The sequence below is a fragment of the Macaca fascicularis genome, chromosome 7 (genome assembly GCF_037993035.2).
Source record: "Macaca fascicularis isolate 582-1 chromosome 7, T2T-MFA8v1.1".
NCBI classification, from domain to species: Eukaryota; Metazoa; Chordata; class Mammalia; order Primates; family Cercopithecidae; genus Macaca; species Macaca fascicularis.
This window is the reverse complement of record NC_088381.1, coordinates 144,172,725-144,197,881: the sequence shown is the minus strand read 5'-3', so window position 1 is coordinate 144,197,881 and position 25,157 is coordinate 144,172,725. Positions and strand designations below refer to the sequence as shown.

General features: G+C 37.5%; 1 protein-coding gene across 13 annotated transcripts in view; it reads right to left on the bottom strand.

Moving 5' to 3' along the window:
• Nucleotides 1-147: 147 nt before the first annotated feature.
• GPATCH2L (G-patch domain containing 2 like) overlaps nucleotides 148-25,157 on the bottom strand; it is a 75,306-nt gene continuing 50,296 nt past the window's right edge. For 8 of the 13 annotated variants that reach the window (XR_012416013.1, XM_073997920.1, XM_073997919.1 and 5 more), the window contains one exon: nucleotides 18,907-24,587. Coding sequence is in view for 10 of the 13 variants with exons in the window: in XM_015454020.4 (XP_015309506.2) it covers nucleotides 24,384-24,587 (204 nt within the window). In the remaining 3 variants the exon portion in view is untranslated. Of the gene's footprint in view, nucleotides 649-10,886; nucleotides 11,448-18,906; nucleotides 24,588-25,157 lie in introns of those variants that run through there. The other 5 variants (XM_073997921.1, XM_073997923.1, XM_073997922.1 and 2 more) reach the window with 4 other exon arrangements.

Below are 25,157 nucleotides of genomic sequence, written 5' to 3'. Positions count from 1 at the left end.
CCTCAGCTCTCAGATATCCGCTTACACTCAAAAACACCTTTCCATGCTCATACACTTTTTTGGGCTTTCATTTGCCTTGTTTCATTGAATAAAATACGCTTCGAGAAAAATGCACAATCATAAGTGTACAGCTCCATGTACACTCTCTTTTACAAAGAGAACTGTCTTAGTTTATTTCGTACTGCTGTAACAGAACACCTGAGACTGGATAATTTACAAATAAGAGAAGTTTACTTTTCACAGTTCTGGGGGCTGGGAAGTCCAAGATCAAGGCATCAGAATCTGATGAGAACCTTCTTGCTGCATCCTCACACAGCAGATGGTGGAAGGAGGTGAACCCACACCCATGAGCCCTTTTTATAGCATCATTAATTCATTCACGAGTCTTCAGTGAACTTTAATTTCTGAGGTTTGTAGGGGATTGGTATTCCCTCATATGCTAGATGTTACGCTTGCTGTCAAAACCAGGCCATGCATTCACTCTTTCATGATAGACTCGGGATACAGCAAGAACACATCCTCTAAACAAAGACAGAACATGACCACAATTTCCACAGGCCCTTCTTCTCCCTCCAGTGACTACTCACATCTACAGCAAGCACAATCCTGATTTTTAACAGCAAAGTTCCGTTTTGCATCTTCTCAACCCTGTATAAATGGAATCATATAATGCATTCTCATCTTTGACTTCTTTTGCTCAACACTGTAATTCCGAGATTCATACATGTTGCTGCGTACAGTTTGTTAATCCTCATTTCTGTACAGTGTTCTGTTCTATGAATATACCACCACTTAGGAATTCATTACCCTATTGATGGGTACTGGTATCATTTCCAGTTTCCACTGTTATATGTAGCACTGTTGTGTACATATGTTTTGATGCATATATGGATGTATATGTATATTTCTATGCGGTTTGTACTTCACAGTGGAATTTCTGGTAGATTGGGTTTGTGTATATTCAGCTTTAATGAACATTGTCAAATAACTTTCCAAAGTGGTTGTACAAATTTACTCCCTGACAGTAGTTTATGAGGGTGTTCACTGTTCCATATCCTTACTTAGTAGTTGGCGTTATCTTTTTAAATTTAGACTTTCTGTTGAATGTGTAGTAATATCGCATTGAGTTTTCATTTGCATTTCATGGATGACTAATGACATTTAAGCACTTTTTGATGTGTCTATTGGCCATTCGGATATTCTCTTTTGTGATGTTTTCTTCAAGCCATTTGCCCATAATTTCACTGGATCATCTGTTTGTTTTAATTGATTTGTAGTACTTTTAAAAATAGATTCTGAATGCAAATCTTTGTCAAATATTTGTGTTACAGGTATAATCTCCTTTTTTATGGCTTGCTTTTTTACTAATGGGGTCTTTTGATATATAGAACATTTCAACTTTAATATAATTCAATAATTATAGTAATCATTTTCTTTCTCTTCCTAGATAGTGCTTTTGGTATTTTATTTTTTAAATCTTTACCTACTTCAAGTAAATGAAGATACTTTCCTTTTTTTAACCATAATCTTTACTTTTTTATACTTTGATCTTTATGATGCAATCTATATGGACTTGGTTTTTTTCAAGCTGTGAAAACAGGGATCAAGATGTATATTACCTGTGAACATCCAACTAAGTCAGCACCATATATCGAACAGCTCACCCATTCCTTGCTGCACTACATCATTACCTTTGTCCTTAGTTAAGTGACTACGTGTTTGGATCAGCTTCTAGACTCTGTTCTGTTTCACTGTTTTATTTGTTTATTCTTGCACCAATACCACATGGTATTAATTACTGTAACTTTATAAGAAGTCTTGATAGCTAGCAGTGTGTCTTCCAGCTGTGTTCTTTAAACACTCTTCTCTATTCTTGGTCTCTAATGTTTCCATATGTTTCAGAATCAGCTTAATTTCCCCCAAGAAATCTGCTGTGATTTGGACTGGAATTGCATTAACTCTGTAGACCAGTCTGAAAATAACTGACATCTTTACAATACTGAGGCTTTCAATTCATGAACACAGCAGATCTCTCCATTTATTTAGATCTTATTTATTTTTCCTCTGTAATGCTTTCCATATAAAGATTATTTTCTCTCTTTCATTAGATTTATTATCAGTTTATGTCTTTGATGCTATTGTAAATATTTTTAAATTTCATTTTTGAACTGAATATTGCAGATATATAAAAATATCCTTGATTCTTGTATAGTAAACTTGAACCCAGTAGCCTTGCTAAATTTACTTATTTCTAATAAATTTGTTGACCATAGATTCTTTTGAATGTTCTACATAAACAATCATGTGCTTTGCAGTCTGTAACTTTTTTTCCTTGCCTTATTGCAATGGTTAAGATCTCTAGTACAATGTTTAATAGAAATAGTATTCGGAAATATTCCTAATCTCAGGGTGAAAGCTTTTAATATTTCACTATTAACTATGATATTTCCTGTAAGATTTTTACTGATGATCTTTACCAATGTAAAGATGTTTCCTTCCAGTCCTAGTGTGTTAAGTGTTAACTATGAATATGTATTTGATTTTATCAAATGCTTTTTCTGCATCATTCTATTGAGATATGTTTTCTGCCTTATGATGCTAATATAGTGAAATACACTAATATTTAAATGGAAACATAATTCATATATCTTAAAAATCATAATTTTAAAGAGTACAATTCAGTGGTTTTTAGTATATTCACAAAGTTGTGAACTATTACCATCATATAACTCCAGAACATTTTCATCACTCCAGAAAGAAACCTCATACCTACTAGCAGTCCTTCCCCATTTCCCTTTTCCCCTTGGCAGCTACTAATCTACTGTCTGTCTCCAATATCTATCTCTATGGATTTGCCTATTCTGAACATTTCATGTGAGTGGAATATGGCCTTTTGTGTCTGGCGGTTTTCAACTAGCATAATATTCTCAAAGTTAATCCATGTTGCCACATGAATCAGTACTTCAGTACTTTTCATGGCAGAATGATGTTTTATTGTACAGATACACTACATTTTGTTTACCATTCATCAGTTGATAGGTACTTGGGTGGTTTTCACTTTTAGTCTATTGTAAATAAAGCTATAATGAACATTTGTGTACAAGCTTTGGGGGGTACATAAGTTTTTAACTGTCTAGGAGTGGGCGTAAAGTGGCATCTTGTAGTTTTAGTATTTCTTCAGTGACTAATGATATTGAGCATCTTTTCATGTGCTTGTTGGCCATGCATACATCTTCTTTGGAGAAATGCTTACTCAAGTCTTTTTGCCCATTTTTAAATTGGATTGTTTACCTTTTGGTTGTTGAGTCATAAGAGTTCTTTATATATTCTGGATATCAGACCCTTATCTGATATATGATTTGCAAATATTTTCTCCCATTCTGTGGTCATCGTTTCATCTTCTTGACAGTGTCTTTTTGAAGGACAAAATTTTAAATTTTGACAAAGTCTTACTTATCTATTTTTTTTTCAATTGCCTGTGTGTGTGGTGTCATATCTAATAAACCATTACCTCATCCAAGGTCATGAAGATTTATGCGTTTGTTTTCTTCTCAATGTTTTCTAGTTTTAGCTCTTACATGTAGGTCTTTGATATGTTTTGAGTTAATTATGCATATTGTATAAAGAGAGATCCAACTTCATTATTTTGCATGTGGATATCCAGTTGTCCCAGGTAGTTTGTCAAAAATAAATCCAGTTGAATGGGTTGAAAACACTGATTTTGTGATGTTAAGCCAAAATCTTGCATTTCTAAAATAAATAATTCACTTAACTTTACTTTCTAATATTTTCTTTAAAATATTTATAAGTATGTTCATTTGATATAGTGACCTATAATTTTCCTTTCTTGTAATGAACCTGCCACCCTTTGGTATTAAAATTATGGTAGCCTCAAAGTGAATCGGGAATTATGTTTCTTTTTCTATTATTTCAAACAGTTTGTATAAGACTAGTGTCAATTCTTTAAATGTTTAAAAGAATTTGCTGGTGAAGCAAAAATCTGGACTGGGGATTTGTTTATGGGAAAGTTATAGTTACAGATTCAACTTTTTTTTTTTTTTTTCTTTTTTTTCTGAAACACAGTCTCACTCTGTCATCCAGGCTGGAGTGCAGTGGTGTGATCTCGGCTCACTTCAATCTTCACCTCCCAGGTTCAAGCGATTCTCATGCCTCAGCCTCCTGAGTAGCTAGGATTACAGGAGCATGCCACCACGACCAGCTAATTTTTGTATCTGGTCTCAAGCTCCTGACCTTAAGTGATCCACCTGCCTCAGCCTCCCAAAGTGCTGGGATTACAAGTGTGGGCCACTGTGCCCAGCCCAGATTCAACTTCTTAAATAGATATAGACAATTCAAATTTTCTATTTATTCTTTTGGGTGGTTGTTGTTGTTGTTGTTGTTGTTACAGGGTCTTACTCTGGTTGCCCAGGCTGGAGTGCAGTGGCAGCATCTCAGCTCATTGCAGCCTCGACCTCCCGGGCTCAGGTGATTCTCCCACCTCAGCCTCCTGAGTAGCTGGGATCACAGGTGCACGCCACCACGCTCAGCTGATTATTTGTATTTTTAGTAGAGATGGGGTTTCACATGTTGGCCAGGCTGGTCTTGAACTCCTGGACTTAAATGAGCCCCCCACTTTGGCTTCCCAAAGAGCTGGGATTACAGGCATAAGCCACCATGCCCAGCCTTCTATTTACTCATGAGCTGGTAAATTGTATTTTCCTAGAAATTCCATTTCATGTGGATTTTCTGATTTGCTGACATAAAGTTCTTCATATTATATTCTTAGAATACGAAGATTTGGGGTTTTTAAAAACCTCGGGCTTTTTCTAGGGTTTTATATTGGTAATTTGTGCCTTTTTTCTATTTTTAAAATAGAGTTTAGAGTAGTTTTAGATTCACAGCTAAATTGAGCAGAAGGTACAGAGAGTTCCCATATACCTTCTTCCCCCACACATGCACAGCCTTCCTCACCAGAGTGATACATTTGTTACAATCAATACATTATCATAACACAGTGACACATCTTTATCATCCAAAGTCCATAGTTGATACACTAACGTTCACTATTAGTGTTGTACATTCTATGGGTTTTGATAAATGTATAATGGCATTTAGCCATTATTATAGTATCATACAAAGTATTTTCACTGCCCTAAAAATCTTCTGTGCTCTGCTTATTCATCTCTCCTTCCCCTCTAACCCTTGGCAACAATTCATCTTTTTACTGTCCCCGTAATTTTGCCTTTTCATATAGATGAAATCATACTGTATGTCTCCTTTTCAGATTGGCTTCTTTCACTTAGCAATATGCATTTAAATTTCCTCTATGTCTTTTCATGGCTTGATAGATCATTTCTTTTCAGAGTTAAAAATAATATTCCATTGTCTGTATGTACCAGATTGTTTATCCATTTACCTGCTGAAAGACATCGTGGGCAATTACAAATAAGTCTGCTACAAACATCTGTCTGCAGTCTTTCTGTGGACATAAGTGTTCAGCTCATTTGGATAAATACCAGGAAGCATGGTTGCTAGATTGTCTGGTAAGAGTATGCTTAGTTTTGCAAGAAACTGCCAAACTGTCTTTCATCATAAGCTGTGCCATTTTTCATACCCATTAGCTAATTCCCATTAGCGTTCCTGTTGCTCCATGTGCTCACCAGCATTCAGTGTTGTCAGTGTTTTGGAAAATCACCATTGTAATAGGTATGTCATGATATCTCATTATTTTATTCTGCAGTTCCCTAATGACATATGATGAGCATCTTTTCATATGCTTATTTTCCATCTGTATATCTTCTTTGGTGAGGTATCTGTTCAGATCTTTTGTCCACTTTTTAATTAAGTGCTTTTTTTTTTTTTTTCTTATTGTTGAGTTTTAAGAGTTCTTTTTACAGTTTGGATGACAGTCCTTTGTCAGATGTGTCTTTTGTAAACATTTTATCCCAGCCTGGGACTTATGTTCTCATTTTCTTTTTTTTTTTTTAGATCAGTCTTGCTAGGGGTTTATCAATATTATTAGTCTTTTCAGAGAACCAATCTCTGGGTTTGTTGCTATCCTTTTTATACTTTTTGAGACTGCCTTTAGACTTTTTAATGCAAGTTTTGATGTCATTTAAAAATTGCCCTAGTTCAAAATACTGTCTAACATCTATTGTAATTTATTTTTGAACTGTCAGTTATTTAGAAGTATAATGCTTAATTTCTAAATATTTCAGGCTTTTCTGGGGTTTTTAAAAAATTGATTTTTAGAGTAATTTTACTTTGGTCAGAGAACATATTTTAGATGATTTACCCTTTGGAATTCGTTGGGACTTAAAGACCAGCATATGATAAATTTTGGTAAAAATTCCGTGGGTACTTGGAAAGAATACCTCTTCTGACAGTGCTGGTTATAGTATTCTACAGACATCAGTTAGGGTAAATTTATTATTCATTTTGTTGTAATCGTCCATATTATTAATGACTACTTGTACTATCAGGTACTTCTAGGTCTGTAATTTTGTTTTCTATATTTTGAAGCTATATTATTAGTTGCATTAAAATACAAACTACATCTTTCTGGTAAATTTATCCTTTTATCTCTATGAAATGTTCCTCTGTGTCCTTAGTAATGCTTCTTGACTTACATTTATCTCAACTGATATTTGTATAGCTATATCAGCCTTTTTTGGTTGGTGTGTTTTTATCGTCCTTTTACTTTCAATCTTTCTCTTAACACTCAAAGTATGCCTCTTGAAAGCCAGATATAGTTAGGTTTTTAAAATATTTACCCATGTGTTAGGCAGCCTCTAACCTCTAATAATGAGGTCATTAAGATGACCTCAAATGACCAACCTCTTGGTATTAAAGCCTTTTGTAATCGCCTTCCTTGTGTGAGGACTGAACCTGACTAACCTCTAGTGAATTCTAATGGTTAGTTTTGCTCATGCAAAATGGAGTCACTTGTGTCAAACCCTGACAAAATGGAGCCAGGGAAGGCTATGAAAGGAGGGATTTTGTGCACGATTTGCCTGATAACAGAAGCGAATCAAAGCTTACCATTTAAGTCACACAAAGACAGCAGGACAGCTAATCACTTTTGTAAGAACACTTGCCCAACACACTGACTCATATGCAAGGCCAATCGAACAAAATATAATTTTAAGATTACAAATTTCAGCCAACAACTGCGGCCACTGACAAATCACCACTTGCCAGCTCCCAAAAGACACTATCCCCAATGACTTTCTTTCAAAACAACTTGTATAACCTCCTGTTTCCCCAATAAAACCCTAACATTTTCCTTTCCTCTGGACATACTGGAGGACACCTTGGTCTGTATGTATGACCTGGTTTGCAATCCCACATCTTGTGTATTATTCCCCAATAAAACATTTTTACTTAGAGATTCATCTTTCTATACATTTTTATGTTGACACACGTTATTTTGCATGTATAGATACAATTCTCTCTGTAGGGCAAATTCCTAGGATTGATGGGTTTAAAAATGTAATGTACCTTTGTAATTTTAATAAGATAGTGTCAACCCTTTATAGTTTGCACTAGTTTATACAATGTATGAGACAATCTAACTACACACTTGCCATTATAGTGTGTTAACACACTTTAGTATTTTTGGTAGGTGAAAAGCTTCTATTATTAAGCATTTTCATATGCTTTAAAGTCATTTGTATTTTCTCTTCTATTAAACGTCTCTGTTAATCTCCTTTGCCCATTTTTATATTGGATTGCTAATCTGTTTTCTTTTTTATTGATAGGGACTCTTTCTGTTTTAGATAACTTAGTCCCTCATCTTGGCAGAGTTACACATTTCTTGCCCAGGTTCTCATTTGCATTTGCTTATGGTGCTACTGTCACGATGAAATTTTTTATGTCTATGAAGTCTAATCTAGCAGTCTTTTCTTTTATGGCTTCTGGGTTTTGTGTCATACTTAGAAAGGCCTTCCCCACTCTTAGGTTATAAAATAACTTTTCTTTTTTTTTTTTTCTACTTTTAGAAGTATTTTTTTAATGTTTAAATCTTCAGACTGTCTGTAATTTGTCCTGGTATAAGAGGTGAAGTATAGATCCAACTTAATTTTTTTCAACAGAGCCCTACCTAGTAGTTCCCACCCCATTTGCTGACTAATCTTTTTTCCACTGATTGAAAAGCCACCTTTATCATCTTCTCAATTCTTGTATTTAGATCTATTTCTGAACTGTTCTGTTCCACTCATCTGTATGACTACTCACAAATTACTACCACTGTTTTAATTGCTGTAGATGTAAACATTTTAATATCTAGTAGTCTCCCTCTATCACTATTGGTTTTGAATATGAACTTTAGAATCAATTTATGTAATTTTTTTCAATTCTATTGATATTTTTATTGAAGATCACATTAGATTTGTAAATTGAGAGAAGTTATATCTTTATGATGCTGTGTATTTCTATGCGAGAACGTGGTATATCTTCCCATTTGTTTGGGCCTTGTTTCATCTCTCATTAGCATTTTAACCTTTTCTACAAATAATATGTCTTGTGTTTATTCCTATGTTATCATTTATGTTTTGTGCTGTTATAAAATGGGTCTTTTCTTCCCTTAGAGCTTGACATTAGACATTGTATCTATAAAAGCTATTGATTTCTGAAAATTAATTTATTCTTATTTTGCAAGGTCTGGTTAGTCTTTAGTTTCTAAGTAAAAAACTCAGTATCATCTGAAAATTACAATTTTCTCTTCTAATTTCTGTATCTTTCTTTCACTTGTCTAATTGTTTCGCCTACGTCCTACAGAACATTTTTAAATAATAGTGCTAATTAGTGGACATCTTTTTCTTGTTCCTGACTTTAATGAAATTGCTTCTGGTATTCTCAATTAAGCACAACGCAGGCTTTGGATTGAGATAAATATATTTTATCATATTAAGGAAACATCCAGCTATTCCTAATATTAAATGATCCTTGAATTCCTGAAATAAGCCTTATTTAGTCATGGTGAATTAGTCTTTCATCTAGAGCCAGCCTGACTGGGTTCAAATCCCGGCACCATTACTTCTTGGTTTTTGTGTTCAAGCATAATCCTTCACAACTTTATGACTCAGTTTCTTTGTCTCTTAAATGGGGATGATAAGAATATCTACTAATTAGGTTGCTGTGAAAATCAATTGACTATATGGAAAGTTGAGCATCTTTTCATATGTTTGAGAGACATTTGCATTTTTTTCAGTGAACCGTCTGCTCATATCTCTTCCACAGTGGTCTACAGGAAATTCTCTATTTTTGTTATTTATAAATTAGAAGGATTAGCCTTTAATCTGTGATGTAAGTTGCAACCATGTTTCTGGGTTATCACTTGTATTTTAGTTTGCTTACTGTGTATATGCATACAAGATTTTTTTAAAACAGTCAAATATATCTCTTATTGCATCTGAATTTTTAGTAGTATTTAGTGTGGAAGAGTATATTATTGGTTCCAAAACTTTTCAGTTCCCTATATCCCCATCCTTTGCCATGTGGATTTACATTCCCTTCTACCAAAGGAGTGGAGTGTATTTTTGTACTGGTCCAAGGAGATGAGAGACACTTAGAGCAGATATACCCCAGCTGAGTTCAGTGGCATTATTATGCAATAGCTAACCCAGGTTACAAAGCAAGGGTCCATAGTCTTTTTTAAATAAAAGTTTGGATAGTGAATATTTTAGAGTTTGCGACCACATAAAGTCTCTGTTCCAAGATCTCCTCTTTTTGTTATTGAACACTTTAAAGGTGGAAGAAAAAACAAAGCAAAACACCATTCTTAGCTTGCAGCAGCCCAAAACTAGGCCTTGGGTCAGTCAGATTTGGCCTACAGGCTATGTAGCTTGCTGACCCCTGTCACAGAGGAATTCATCTTTTTTTTTTTTTTTTCTAGTAGTTGTATAGTTTAAATTGTACAATTAAATCTCTCTTCAATTTGAAAATTATCCTGGCATAGTGTGAGAAACAGATCCACTTTTTCCTGTATGGTTATATATTTATATGTAGCCACTAAACTATATCCAATTATCTCAACACCATTCATTTTTATAATCCATCTTTCCCCCCTACTGACTTAGGGCACCACCTTTATTGTATCCTGAATTGTCATATGCAATTGGGCCTGTTTCAGAATTTTCTATATTGTTCCATTGACCTATGCATGCACCTCTACCACACTTTCAGAGTTGAGACTTTGTTTTAATACGTAGTGGGACTAGCCCTCCTCCTACCAAGTGCTCTCTTAAAAGGGTTTCCTTGGGCTGCTCTTGTGTATTTGTTCTTCTAAATGAACTTTACAATCAATGTGTCAAGCTCCAGAAAAAAAACTGATGGCATTTTGGGGGTCCCATAACATCTTTTTGCAGAGTACACAGGCCCAGATTTTAAACTACTTACTAAATTTGTTTAATGTTAAGAACTAATCACATTTTCTATTTCCCCTGAATGAGTTTTGAGAAATTATTTTTTCTAGGAATTTTGTCTAAGCTTTCAAATTTATTGGCTTAAGTTGTTTATATTCATAACTTTATCTGTGAGAGTTCTTTGATAACTGGATTGAAGGTTCATTCCTCCAGAGAGAATCTGTGGTTGCTTCTAGTAGTTACCTGGGGTTACAATTGGCTTGGGTCTACGGTAAATTAAATTTCCTCATGCAGTATTCTGCACCATACAAGTAGTACAAATTTGAGCCCCAACCCTCTATATAAGGGACAACTTGTTCAACATTTTTAGGTTGGTAGGAGAGAAACAACTTTTCCTTCACCCAGGGCCAAAGTCAGGAAAGTTTTGTCTTACTTGCTTTCCTAGGTTTAAGCTTTCATGTCATTTTTTACTTCTATAGATTTTTTTCATTTCTCATCATTCTTCTGGGTATTTAGAAACAATTTTTGTTTTTTTGTGTTTGTTTGTTTTTCTAGAGGAGCAATGATAAAACTAACTTCAAAAGTAAAAGAATTCTGTAAGGATGCTCAGTACCTCAGCATCACGCAATATACCCAGGTAACAAACCTGCACGTGTACCCCTCAAATCTAAAATAAAAGTTAGAAAAAGAAAAAAAAATCTTTTCCATGCATTTCATGGCTTTAGGGCTTAGATTATACTAAGCTAAGAAGATAAAAATTGACTGACCTTTGGCTGCAAAACAAAAAGAGTTTGCTACTGACTGCTATGGCATAAATGTTTGTGTCCCCCGAAAACAGGTGGAAATCCTAATCCCCAAAGTGTTGGTATTGGAGACAGGGCCTTTGGGAGGTCATTAGATTAGGAGGGTGGAGCCCTACTGATTGGGATTTATGCCCTTATACAAGAGACCCCAGAGAGCTAACTAGTCCCCTTCACCATGTGAGGACACAACTAGAAGGTGACATCTATGAACCAGAAGGCAGGCTCTCACCAGACACTGAATCAGCCAGCACCTTGATCTTGGACTTCCCAGACTGTGAAACTGTAAGAAATAAATTTCTGTTGTTTATTTAAAAAAAAAAAATAAGGCAGCAAGATACATTAGCATACAAAATCAGTAGCTTTTATATATAGAGCAATAACCAGTTAGAAGACATAATGGCAGAGGAAATCTCACTTACTAGCAAATAAATTAAATACTTAGGGATAAGCTTAGCCAGAAACGCACAAAACCTACACAAGGATAATTTTAAAACACTGCTGAAAAGGCACAAAATAGACTTGAATAAATGGAAATACATCCTCTGTTCTTGGATAGGATGACTCCACATTTTAAAGATGTTAGTTCTCCCTAAATCAGTTAATATCATATAATATCAATAAAATACCAATGTACCTTAAAAAATGAATTTAGACAAGTTGATACTAAAGTTCATATGGAAAAACAAACATGTTTGAATAGCCAGAAGCACAACAAATAGGAAAAATTATAAGGGGGACTAGCCTTGCCAGTCATTAAAACATACTATAAAGTCTCTATAATTAAAACAGTGTGGTACCATGCACAAGTAGACCAGTGGAATAGAATAGAAAACCCAGAAAGACCCAAGTACATATGGATCCTGGATTGAATACCAAACCAGAAAAACAACATTACTGGGAAAACTGCTATAATTCAAATAAAGTATGTAGTTAATAGGATTGTGCCAATGTTAATTTCCTAGTTTCAATAATTGTACCATTGGTATGTAAGTTAACATTAGGAGAAGCTGAGAGGACACACAGGAAATCTATTTTTGCAGCTTTTCTGTTAAGTCTAATTTTTTTTTTTTTTTTTTAAAGGTTTTGGATCAAGAGCCCCTGAGAATGTGGAAAGGGAGCTCTGTGTCAGGCTAACATGGAACACCAGAGGGAATAAATCACCACTGCTCACATTCCCTGAGTTGGTCTCACTTTATCTCTGGCTGGTCAGCTTTTGCTTGGATTCTATAAAATACATGTCTTTTCAATAAATTCCATGTCATGCTTTAAAATGTAAAATTAAAAATTGGTGTTATAAAAAGTTTTTGTTAATCCTCCAGATGCATTTCTTTGTTTTCATTGGTAGGGTCTTTAAAAATACTTAGTCATGCTAATTGAAATACTTACTTCATTTCTTCTACGACAATTGTTATATTAGATTTCTTTTGATGTCATTTTTTGGCAAATTATACCTTCCTAGAAAATTATCCATTTAATCCAAGTTTTTTAATTGTTTGCGTACAGTTGAGCAAAGTATATTTTATGGCTCTTATATATTATCTGGTAATTTTTATTTTGTGTTTGTCTTCTCTTGTAATGGTGGCTAAAATGTTACATATTTTACTGCATATTTTAAAAATTAGCTGTTTAATTCTGTTTCCCCATTTTTCTAATTAATTTTTCTGGATTCTTTTAGTCTGCTTTTAAAAGATGCCTTTTCCTAATATTTTGAGTTATACAACATTTATCTTAGTTTTTAATATACAAATTTTAGGGCAACGAATTTTCCTCTGAGCACTGTTTTATGTGTATCTCAGAGGAACAAATTTATAGTCTAGACATGAAATGCTTTTCAATGCTTTGCATTTCCTAATCAACCCAAGAATAGTTGAAGAGCTCAAAAACATTTTAGATTGCAGATGAGCAGTGTTTTCTGGCTTTAATTTATTGCATTCTTTTTTTTTCTGACCACTTATCCTCAAATTCTAAGTTTATTACATTTTTATCAGCAAATGCCATCTGTTGTTCCTTTTCTCTGTTCTGAAACTTATGTTTTCTGTATGCTCTAATACACAGTCAAATGGGGAAATGTTTTATGGGTACTTTAAAGTGCAGTTACCATTTTTAGGGTAAAGTCTAGTATGTATCAACTAGATCTTATGTATCTTATTTAAATCATCCTATGTCCTAGGTTTTATCCATTGATTTGTCATGAACTGACAGAACTGAATTAAAATATCTGACTAACACTGTATTTCAGTTTCTTCCTGTGTCTCCCATGGCTTCCAATACATAAATGGTTTTCCATTATTTGGTACAGATATTGAGAAACATTATATCTTGTGAGTCACACCCTTTAGCATTATGTAGTGTTTTTCTTTTTCTTTTTTTTTTTTTTTTTTTTTGAGACGGAGTCTCGCTCTGTCGCCCAGGCTGGAGTGCAGTGGCGCAATCTCGGCTCACTGCAAGCTCCGCCTCCCGGGTTCACGTCATTCTCCTGCCTCAGCCTCCCGAGTAGCTGGGACTACAGGCGCCCGCCCCTGCGCCCGGCTAATTTTTTCTATTTTTAGTAGAGACGGGGTTTCACCATGGTCTCGATCTCCTGACCTTGTGATCCGCCCACCTCGGCCTCCCAAAGTGCTGGGATTACAGGCGTGAGCCACCACGCCCGGCCTATTTTTCTTTCAATTCTTTTTCCCTAAGTTCAACCTTGCCTGATATGCAGACTACAACTCATTTTCTTATTTGTGTTTGCTTGGTTTACTTTTGCTCAACCTTTCTGAATCTTATAACATGAAATTAGTGTTTGCTGCCATTTTTGCCTTTTATCTATGGCTAAGTTTACTTTTATTAATATGACAGGTACATTTGTTCCTATTCTATTGTTTTAGAAATCTTTCATTTTTGTGATTTGTTTGGTTGTGTATACATGTTTTTTCTCATAATTAGCAGTCTGAATTTTTCTTCTAGTGATAATCTCTTTAATCATATTTTCATATGATCCCCATAATCCTCTATTTCATTAGTCAATATACCTTCTCTAGTATGAGCAATGAAAAATTAGTATATTTACCTCTCCTCCCTATACTATTTTAATAATGGAACATAAAAGTCACTTTCTTATTTCTATGTACAAAAGCTAGACTATATCACCTAATTTAAAATGCTGGTCAGTCAGAAGCTGTTCAGGAAAAATGTTGGCCCAAAACTCACAATTATTTCACTTTTATGCAGTTTCAAAAGGTTTAGCTAACTTTATTTATAGCACGGTATTAATGAGACCAAAATCATGGGATCAGAACTTAGTGTGAGCCAGTAGATTGGTTTTATCCCATGGACACTTTCTGTAAGCTTAAAATATCAAAGATTGCTAAGGTGTTCAGTCCAAAAGGGGTAAACAGATCAACACAAATTTACCGTCACTACTGAGAAACAAAGCCCAAAAAACTTAACTGGCAGTTGAACAACTTCATCGCTGAAGAACAGTACAAGGAACTAAGATCATCACATTGTGCATTAAACTCTACTAAGTCGGTGGTTCAAGGGGAATAACCTCAGACTGGTATCATGCTAGAACATGTAATGGAATCAGTCAGCCATGATTCCAAATAAAGCATTACTTCCAATTCAGTTTAACCTAGTTTTAACATGTCAGTAGCTCCTACCAATAAGTGGGCCTAGCTATATTTCCAACGGAAGGTGACCAAGGCAATGCAAACCTGTTCACATCTCAGTTCCAGCTTTGTATGCACAATGGGCCAGTTGCAGTAGGGTTTCCATGAATACACCCTGAGCTTAGCAGAGGAATACTGCAATAGTTCTCCAACTCAACAAGTAAGCCAGTATACACAGGACCCTTCACTTCCTGTCTCCTGCCTTCCTCTCTCTGTTCCTCTACAAGCTTTACATGTGGGCCATAGGAAAACACTTGCAGTGCTCTGAACAAACCATGCTCTTACCCTTGGAGGGCTTGATCCACTCTTCTTAACTCCTGCTCATCCTTCAGGATTTCATTCCGTGTTTTTTTTTTTTAACTCTTCCACTGCGCAGTTTGAGTTAAAAGTGCCCTCTTCCTTGCTGCCAAAATACCCTGTCATTCTAATACTTGCTTTTCTTGTCTCTTCCTCAGAAGACCATGAACATCATGACAGCAGGAATGCCTTCCTTCTCTGTATACCCAGCTCCTAGCAGAGTGCTTGGCATAAAATGTGTTCTATACACATCTACTGAATAAAGGGACATTTCTAAAAGCCAAGACTGTTAAGGCAGCTTTTGCTAACAGTCAAAGAAATGTTTACCAAGGTGTTGAAAAGTCTATCACTAACATTACGATCTCATAACACGTATCTTCCTCACTTAGGAATCAGTTGTGCCTTGGTACACAAAGGACAATACCTTTTTATTGCCATAGGTTTGCAAGATCTGCAAGATTTAATTGACTTTTCTCTCGCTCTGGTCACTCTCAAGAACAAAACTAGGTTGTTATAAGAGGATGTCACAGAAACCAGCTATCTCCATTCAATGATGTACGCACAGAGAAGGGATGAGCCCATTCAGTGGCCTGGTAGAGAAACAGCCCAAGAGAAACAAGTCAATAGAGGTCTCATCAGACACTGGCCCAGGGCCCAGTGGCCCACAGCTTATGCATACGTACATGCCCTCTGACAGTTCAGTTTGTCAAAAGAGGCAGCAGAGGTATTGGTTGGGAACAGACACTCTTTAACATCAAACAGACTTGAATCTGAACCTTCACTGATGCTTAATAGATATGTGACTTGAGCAAGTTTGTCTATAACTGTATTTCATTGTTTTAAAATGGAGACAAAAGTACCTACCCTTAGAGTTGCTGAATAAGTGAGATGTTGTTTCCAAATGGCAGACCACTAAGTACATATTTGCCATTATTATTATTAGGTATTCTGGACAGGGGCCTAATAGTCTCAAGGATAGTATATCTAAGGGGCCCAGGGGTATCCTGCTTTAGGGCAGTTATCCTCTTCCCTAAGAGGTCCCTGAGGAGCACTTGGCTTAATCAGTGTTCAGTAAATGTTTGTTGAATGGGGCAATGGCTCTGGTGGACCTTTGTTATTCTTATTGGCTGTCCAGCATCTGAAGTACCTTCCCACATGTGAGGAAGCTCAACTTTCCAGATAACCTCATTCTGACTTCCTAGCCAGGACACAGGCATATGACTACTAATCAGATCCACCTACCCCATATTTTGAATCAGAAACTAGCGAGTCAAAGACATCAGGAACACACAGCATCACTTCTGATGAAAGTGGAACCCATATATCCAGTTCCAGTGGCAGCATGCAATGGTAACAGTAGACTGGGAAATCAAATTTCACTGTATTCATAGGGCTAGTGGTGATGCCCCAATAAAAAGTTCCTTGATAAAGATCAACATGAAGCTCAAGGTCAAAAAGGGATGAGGCAGCCCAATTAAAAGTCTTAACCAGCAGCAGAAAGCCACAGATTGAAGACAGCATTAGGTGGAGGAGCCTCTTTTGGGCACAGGCCCCCTCACCAGGCCAAGACGCCGAAGAGGAGAAAGCAGAAGAGGGAGCACAGTCCAGGTCATCTTTTCACAAACAGCAACTCATAAGTAAACAGGAGTGATCCACCTTAGAATCTCACTAATCTAATCAGCAATTCCTCCTACTTCACTGGGCTTGGAGGAGGAACAAGGGAGGTAAGAGAAGGACCAGAGTCCTTTAGTATGCTTTCCTAGAAGCCTGCAGTGATTAGTGAATGTGAACGCTCCCCTCTAATCTGTGCTTTTAAGTTGGTGCATTAAGGTGGTATGGCAAAGGAACTCACTGGCACACAGGTGTTCATTTAAGTAACGAAGGTGGTGGCAGAGACCGGCATCCAGTCTGTGCTAGACTGACCTACCAAACAACCCAGAGAAACTGAGAAAGAGCAAAGAAGTGGGAGAAAAATCAGGAAAGCAGGGTCAGGAAAGGGAGCGTTCCAAAGAAGGAAGTGGTTATATAGCATCAGTATCATAAAAATCAACCTATGGGCTACATTTTGACAGTAGAAGTCACTGGTGAATCCAGCAAGACCAGTTTTCATGGTAGCAAGGGTAGCAGCCAGGTTTTAGAGCGGTGGTTCTCAGCCTCAGCTACACTTCTTTTTAAAGACTGAAACCCGTCCCACCTCCCCATGCTGACTTAATGGGTCTGTGGTCCAGTCCAGAATTAGGACGTTTTAAAGCTTCCCAGGTGATGCTAACATGCAGCCAGGGTTAAAAACTACTGCCTCAGTGGACTGCAGAATGGACAGAGTGCAGATAAGGGCAGTATACTTTAGTGGTAGTTAGGCTTTCAAAGGGTTGAGGAAAGGTATTTTTGTTTGAAGCAGGAGTATCTGAACATGTTTAAATGCAAAGCTGTATGTGCCAGGAGTGTGAGGCTGTATCTAGATCAAGTCATTTATCAAGGGAGAGGGCTTAGGGCACAGGAAAAGGGATTCGTCTTGGGCAGGACAGGCACGGGCAAGAAGGTAAGGAAGGGTGTGTGTGAGGGTGTCTAAGCGGGAAGTTCTGCCTGAGGCTGTTACGTGGTGGGGGAGGGCTGAGATTAACTGCTGAGATTGAGAGAAGGTGGGGGTAGAAAGGGTTTATAATAGCCAGTTTGCAGTAGCTGCTGACAACAGGAGGGAGTTTGAGATCAATATTGAGAGCAATTCAAATCGTTACCATGGTTTTGGGGTGGCATCAGTTTGCATGGTCATGAGATTTTTTTTTCATGGCCCGCTTGAGGAAGCAAGGTGTAGGACCTATACATAATGAAATGTGTTGATTTTGAGTCAAAGTCATGAAGGCCATCTTTAAGTTCTCTGATATTTTCTTACCCCTTTCAATTAAAAACATTTGAATGAGGGGTCAGCAAGGGTCAGAACTTTCTGAGAAAGAAAACATTAACTTATATAATTTACATCTTAAAGCCTTCTAACTTTTTAGTCTCACACCTTGATAATATCTAGTAACACTAACATTTGTGGCCAGAGGTAGTTTTAACCGGTCTTTAAGATGGAAAAGAAAAATTGTGTGGTGTTTTAAAAGACTGCAAAAATTGAAATGAGAGCTTAACAGCCTACACACATAAGCATCTGAGGAAATGAGAACTCCTAGTGTACCTTTGCAAACACAATGAACTCTTTAGCTATGCATATTCCCTGAAAAGACAGAACCTGGATTTCTGGGCTCTGGCAACCAGTTAGGACCCAGCCCAATTAACACAAGTAAAATATAAAGAAAAAATGGCCACGGTTTTTTTTTTCAAAGCCTTAAGATTAGAGTACCATATTCTGAAATGCTGAATCCACGAGTCGGACAATAACAACAACAACAAAGCATGAGATTGCTATTGGTCTCCAACCCCTGCAGAATCGCTAGCTGAAATCTAAAAAAAGACAACACGGTGTGATTAAGTGGGATCACAGAAAATTGATTTTTACATGCTCTGAAGTACTGAGATTCAATTCTAGCAAGAGATTATCAATAACTCAACAGCTATTTATTACACACCTATGTACCCAAGGTGGTTTTTTCTTCCAATATTTTTTTTTTCATTTTTATGAGCCATACTTTAAATGATTCATCATTATCATGCTGGAAAATACATGATACTTTCCCTTGAAACTAAGATCTTATGAACAAATGTGGTAAACTCATACCTTACACAAATCACATTTTTACTGCCAATTGTGAAAAATGACTATCATTCATAGACTAACAACTCATTGTTACATTTTTATCCATTTTTATTTGATTATTCATTTTTTGATACAGGATCTCGCTCTGTCACCCTGGCTGGAGTGCAGTGGCCAGATCATGGCTCACGGCACCCTCAACCTCCTGGGCCCGAGTGATCCTCTTGCCTCTGCCTCCCAAGCAGCTGGGACCACAGGCATGCACCACCACAGCCAGCTAATTTTTAAAAGTTTTTGTAGAGACAAGGTCTCACTATGCTGCATAGGCTGGTCTTCACATCCTGCGATAAAGCAATCCTCCTGCCCTGGCCTCCCAAAGTGTTGGGATTATGGGCGTGAGTCACCACACCCAGGCTTTATCCATTTTCAAGGTTATTTCCATCCATCTAAACATAGCCTTTGATAGTAGCATCCTTTGTCAATTTTTCAAAAAGATCTTTCAGGAGCTTGCAAGGGAAAAAAATATGAGAAATAAAGACATTAACAGTTTCTGCAAAGAATTATACAAAAAAAAAATCTCCTTACTTATGGAGGGAATATGAGAGCATCTCAGAGCTTAGAAGGAGACCAGTCCATTAAAACATCTTTTTAACTGTGTCAAAGTCTATGGTTCTCAAACTTGAGCATGCACCAGAGCCCCCTGGAGGGCTTACTGAAAGACTGCTGGGCCTTGCGCTGGCAGTTTCTGATTCAGCAGGTCTGGTGTGGGCAAGGTGTGCTGGTGTTGTTGGCCTAGGGACCACACGCTGAGAATTCCTGCTGGGCAGCTCCCTTTCTCTCCACGTTGCTTCCCACTTCTCCACCTTGCCAAGATTGCTTCTTTGCTGAATGTCTTCAGGATGTGCCCCCATTCTTCAATACTGTACTTGAAAAATTTTTTATTTCCTAAATCTGGCAATTTTACCAAGCATTTATGATGTCTACTTGCAGTGATAGAAAAATGTCTTCTTTCAGCCATAAGTTTGTCTTGCTGGACTTGTTAAAAACCCTATAGTCCATACTCTTCAACAATACTTCTCATCTTCCTTCTTTTTGATGTTGCTGTTTCTGGGCATTTGATGTTCATCTTTTGGAGACATTAACACAGGAGAAAGCATCTCTGTGCCACTTGCATTTAGTTCTGAGTGATGGAATTCACCATTTTCCTCACCCTTTCCCTCTGTACCAGACTTCTTCTAAGGGGAGAAATTGTTGCCAGTGACAGTAACTCTGTGACCTTTCACAACAGGAGTGGGAGATAAGGAAACACTGACAAATAAAATTGGCAGCTCAAGCACTAGCAGAGGGAAGCAGCTGACAAGAGCTAACTGCTTTTACCATCCCTCCAACCATCGCATGAACCATGACGTCCTCCAAGCCATGCCTCCAACTAGACTGCATCCACAGCTGCGAGAGTGAGCCACTCTGCTCTCAGTCCAGCTCAGATAAGCTTCACAAGACATACAGGGCACTGAACACAGCTGCTAATGCTGAGGTTTTTACAGTCTTCTCCCCAGGGGGAGAAACCTGTGTGGCTCAGAACCACAGTAATGAAGCCAAAATGAAACAAAGACTGGAAATGAATCATGCATCACCACAAGGAGCCTACGCCTGGAGCCAAAGTGGAGAACCCATCGCATCAGCAATGACTGTGCCAGCCTAGTTCCTTTGTCTCAACACTCCGTATCTTCTTCAATTCCAAGTGACTTTAATGATAACTCTGCAGCAACAGAACTTTCCAGGCTATATTACAGGTATATAGATACAGCTACAGTGTCTCTAACTCCAAAATGCAAGGCTCTATCAATCTATTTGGAAGTCATAACTAGTTTAGTTACTTGTCCTAGGTGTTGTGCTTTACTTAACAAAGGATGCTCTACAAGCATCACAGACTAAGAAGATTTATTTCAGCTTTTGGCCATTTTGCTACAAAAATAGCCTTGTTAGTAGCCTATTTCATAGCCCAGCAATGTCCTCTAAAATTTCGAATCTCATTTGATTTCTAAACAACTCAAGGCTAATGTGGCCTATTTTCCAATCACATACCACTCAGTAAAAACTATACCCAGCCCCCTCCAAATCCGGTACCAGGTAAACAAGCTACTAATTTCCTTTTATTAGTTCTTACCAAGAGGCAACACAAGGCTGGGCATGGTGGCTCACACCTATTACTACAACACTTAGGAAGGCCGAGGCAGGAAGATTGCTTGAGGTTAGAAGTTCAAGACCAGCATAGGCAACAGAGCAAGACCCCATCTCTACAAAAACTTTAAAAAATAGCCAGGCGTGGTGGCACACTTCTGTAGTTCTCACAACTCAGGAGGCTGAGGCAGGAGGATGGCTTGAGCTTATGAGGTCAAGGTTACAGTGAGCTATGAACACATCACTGCACTCTAGCCTGAGTGACAGATCAAGAACCTGTCTCTAGGAAACAACAACAACAACAACAAAAGGCAACACGAGAGTTTTGTTCCTTTCAAATACTGCATCTGAAAAAAAACTAAAATTCCCTTAAACTCGTAATTAAAACCAACTTTTTATTAATGATCCTCACAGAAGCAGATAATGTTTTGACTTCTGCCCATCGTGGAAAACACACAAAATTAGGATTCAGATAGGCCATCTGTGTAGCCAGCTGGGAAAAATCAGAACCCTGAAATAAATAAAAACTGTTTAACTCAGCTTTAGTTATTACTTTTGAGCAGGTCAAATACATGAGCTCAAGGATCATCCTCAAAGTAAGTCGTGTTTCAGAGTTTTTCAACACTGATTACAAAACCTGATTTTTGAAACTAGGTAATTTCTTTGAAAGATAATAGATTTTTCTTAATTTATGACATTATACACTGTGCCGCATATAAAGAAACTAAGTTTTAAGATTCAAAATACACTCATTTCTAAGGCTATCCTCTGAAACGGGTTAATACAGAAAGCAAGCAGAATACATTGATTAATAATCCTTAAACATGCACATACAGCACCTTAAAATGAGGAGCACAATTTACAACCCTGTGTTGGAAAGTATTTGTGTGCTTAATATTCTATTCTCTCAGGCAACTAACTTTCTCCCCATTTATTACAGGTAGATGTTGCATTCTTGGGTAATCCCTGTTGAAAGTATTCAAAATGGGTAGAAAAGCATGCCCAAGAAGATAATAAATATTCACGGTATACTGTTTCATAAATAAGCATCTCAGACTGACTCAGGTCTATCACTGAAAAACAAGAGATTATAACCCAGGGCAGAGAAAATCTGAAAGTCTGGGATTCTAGTCCTGGCTTAGTTCTGTGATTTCGAGCAAGTCACTCAATTCTGTGACTGTTTTCGTCTCCTTAAAATGGCATGACTTTGTAGAGATGTTTGAAATGTAAATAATGTTGTATATAAAAATTATTTTTAATGATAGGTAGAAAAGTGGACTATCAGGCAACAAGTTATATAGAAAAAATGTGGGAACACCTTGGCCACCTGACCTTTGGAGGTTTTCACTAATAGGCCATGATCATGGGACCAATCACTGCATGAGTCATACAGCTTGACACAAACAAAAAATTATGTCCACAGATTTCTCTCAAACCCAACCAAGTATGTTAAAAATATATGCCACGGGTCACTATGGTGACAATGCACATGACAACAAAATCTAACCTCATCACTAAAACAATTCAGTGGTACCAATTTATATTCAACAGACATATTTTCTATACTTCTGTGGGTGCAGCCCACAGGGAAGGGAAGTGCAGCCTGGGAAATCCCTGTAAGCACACACACTGCTGCAAGAGAGCCACGGGTGACTCAGAGGTCTGCTGGGCCAGTTTCAGCATTCTCCCATCCCATCATCTCCACTCCTGTTAAGCACACATACTGCTGCATGAGAACCAGAGGCAACTCAGAGGCATGCTGGGCCGGCTTCAGCACTCTCCCACACTGCTGCATGACATGAGAACCAAGGGTGGAACACCCCTGTGAGCACACACACTGCTGCATGAGAACCAAGGGCGACTCAGAGGCATGCTGGGCCGGTTTCAGCACTTTCCCGTCCCGTCTCCACCTGCTCTCCCTCTACCATATTCCTGATTATGAACAATTGACATGTTCTCAGTCTTAAAGTGCCATGTAAACTTAGCTTCAAACCCCCTTTTCCAATTAGATTCATGCCCACCCACCTCCCCACTTCATTGATAAAGAAATCTGGAGTTTCCATTGATAAGGACTATAATTGTAAAAGGGAGTATGATAAAGCAACCCATCATTACACTTTGTATGGGAAACAGGGGCAATCGCACTTTGGGGGAAGGAGGTGCTGCCCCATCCAGCACCTATTTAAGACAGAAAATAAGCAGCTGCATGAGTGGGAGTCCCTCTACAATGTGACCAGAGCAGGGAGCAATTCACCAAGAGCTTCTGTGTGTTTCAGAGTAAATGCACTCATTGGTATTAAAAAAAAGCCCTTCTGTCAGCCAGGCCCCTGAAGGAATGACAGACACTCTTGATAATACTTTTTAGAAAGCGTGGCTTCTCTCCAGCAGCTCCAGGCCATCACTTATTTCTCATTTTGACAAAGTAGCATCCAACTTCAGGCACGACTGTATATATAACTCCACATGCAGCTGAGCCATCATAAACACGCCAAATATAAAGGCATGTCAAAAAGACATTTTACCTCCCCAAAGCATGGCCCCAAGAAGCCATTATTATAATAGAGTATGAATTTCTGCTGCAGGTTATTAACCTATAATACTAACAATAAAGTTCTGCTTAGGACATAAAGGCTTACACTGGGACATGAAGTAGTAAGACACAATTCACTGACTATTTTAAATTTGCTGTACACCTAAACCATCTTCACCATTACACCAAGCTGTGTGTGTGCGTGTGCATGTATACACACGTCCTCTTTCAGTAGAACATAAACTCTGAAGATGAGGTAAAATACAATACAGCTGCTGCTGATGATGAGCTGTCTGAGTTTCTGCAGACAATCTGCAAAAAAATGGAAGTTCTCAAGGCCCAGTTGCTGGTGTCTCTTTTGAGGCTCCAAAATGAGAACCTCGTTGATTTATCTTATTGGCACTCTGCGTGAATCAAGAGTAGGCTCAAAGGCAAGCCTTATCTCCTGCAAACAATTCCATACAGGCCTCAACTCAGTATTTAAATTTGTTTGGAACTGGCTACAAATTTGGAACTTCCTCAAATGATATTAAAAGCTCTACACAAAACGTATGCAGAAGCAGTTACTGGTTTTTCAAGAACAAAGACAACTGCAAAAAAGCAACAGCTCTGTAAATGGAGCTGTAGTAAATGTTGAGACAGCAATAACAAGGTAACAAATAGAGCAGAGGATGACCTTTTTGTAAAAAATTGCTGCCTCAATATTTTACTATTAAAAAAAAAAAAAAAGACTCCCACAACATGATCTTCTGAGAGAAAGAGTCCACTGCTGTGTCTGAAAGAGGAGTTGGTTCTGGTGGTGAAAGGACTGGGAATGTCGATTAAGATATGCAAGACTATCTAACACAAAGTCCAACATTTGCTTCAGCAACACCCAGTCAGCTCCTGGAGGGTGAAGTCTTGCTCTCTAGCTGTATCCAGGGCTCTTTTCTTGTGGCATTTTAAAAAATGTAGCAGTAGTTGCATCTGTGGCTTTCTCTGCTGCAGAGGTCCTGACCAACCACTCAGAGCTGGGTGATTTGGGGGCTTGTGATGCTGGTGTGGTTGGCTCCACTGCATCCATGTGAACTAGTAAGGTTACAATAGAGAGGAGCAAAAACATCAAGGGGAGATAAATTAGAACAAGACAAATTAGAATGAGAGACACTTAGAAACAAAATTTTCTTAATCCTTATACTTCATGTCCTAGTAACCTAAGTGGCCACATAAGGTACCTCTTTTTTCTCTACAAAAAAGTAAAGACAAGATTTAAGTAAGATAGTATTTCCTAATCTGAGAAAATGGGTTCAATTGAACAAATAAATAAATTCAGGAGCACGCATTCATAATGTAGTAAAAATCACTTATAAAGTACTTCTGTGCCTATTGCTTAAACAATGAATACTCATGATCTTAATTGTTAATACAAACCCTTACTCATAGATACTCGTAGAGATGACTCATAGTGATCTCCACTTTCTAGATCAGGGAACTGAGGTATAGAGAGATCAGATAAATTGTTCAGGGATAAAACAGAGCTGGTTAAATATCAAGATTCAAACACAGATACTGGACTCTAAACCCCACGTTCTTCCTGCCACAACCCATTCCTCCGACAGGGCAGTGTTACCAATAAATATATACCATACAACAAGGAAA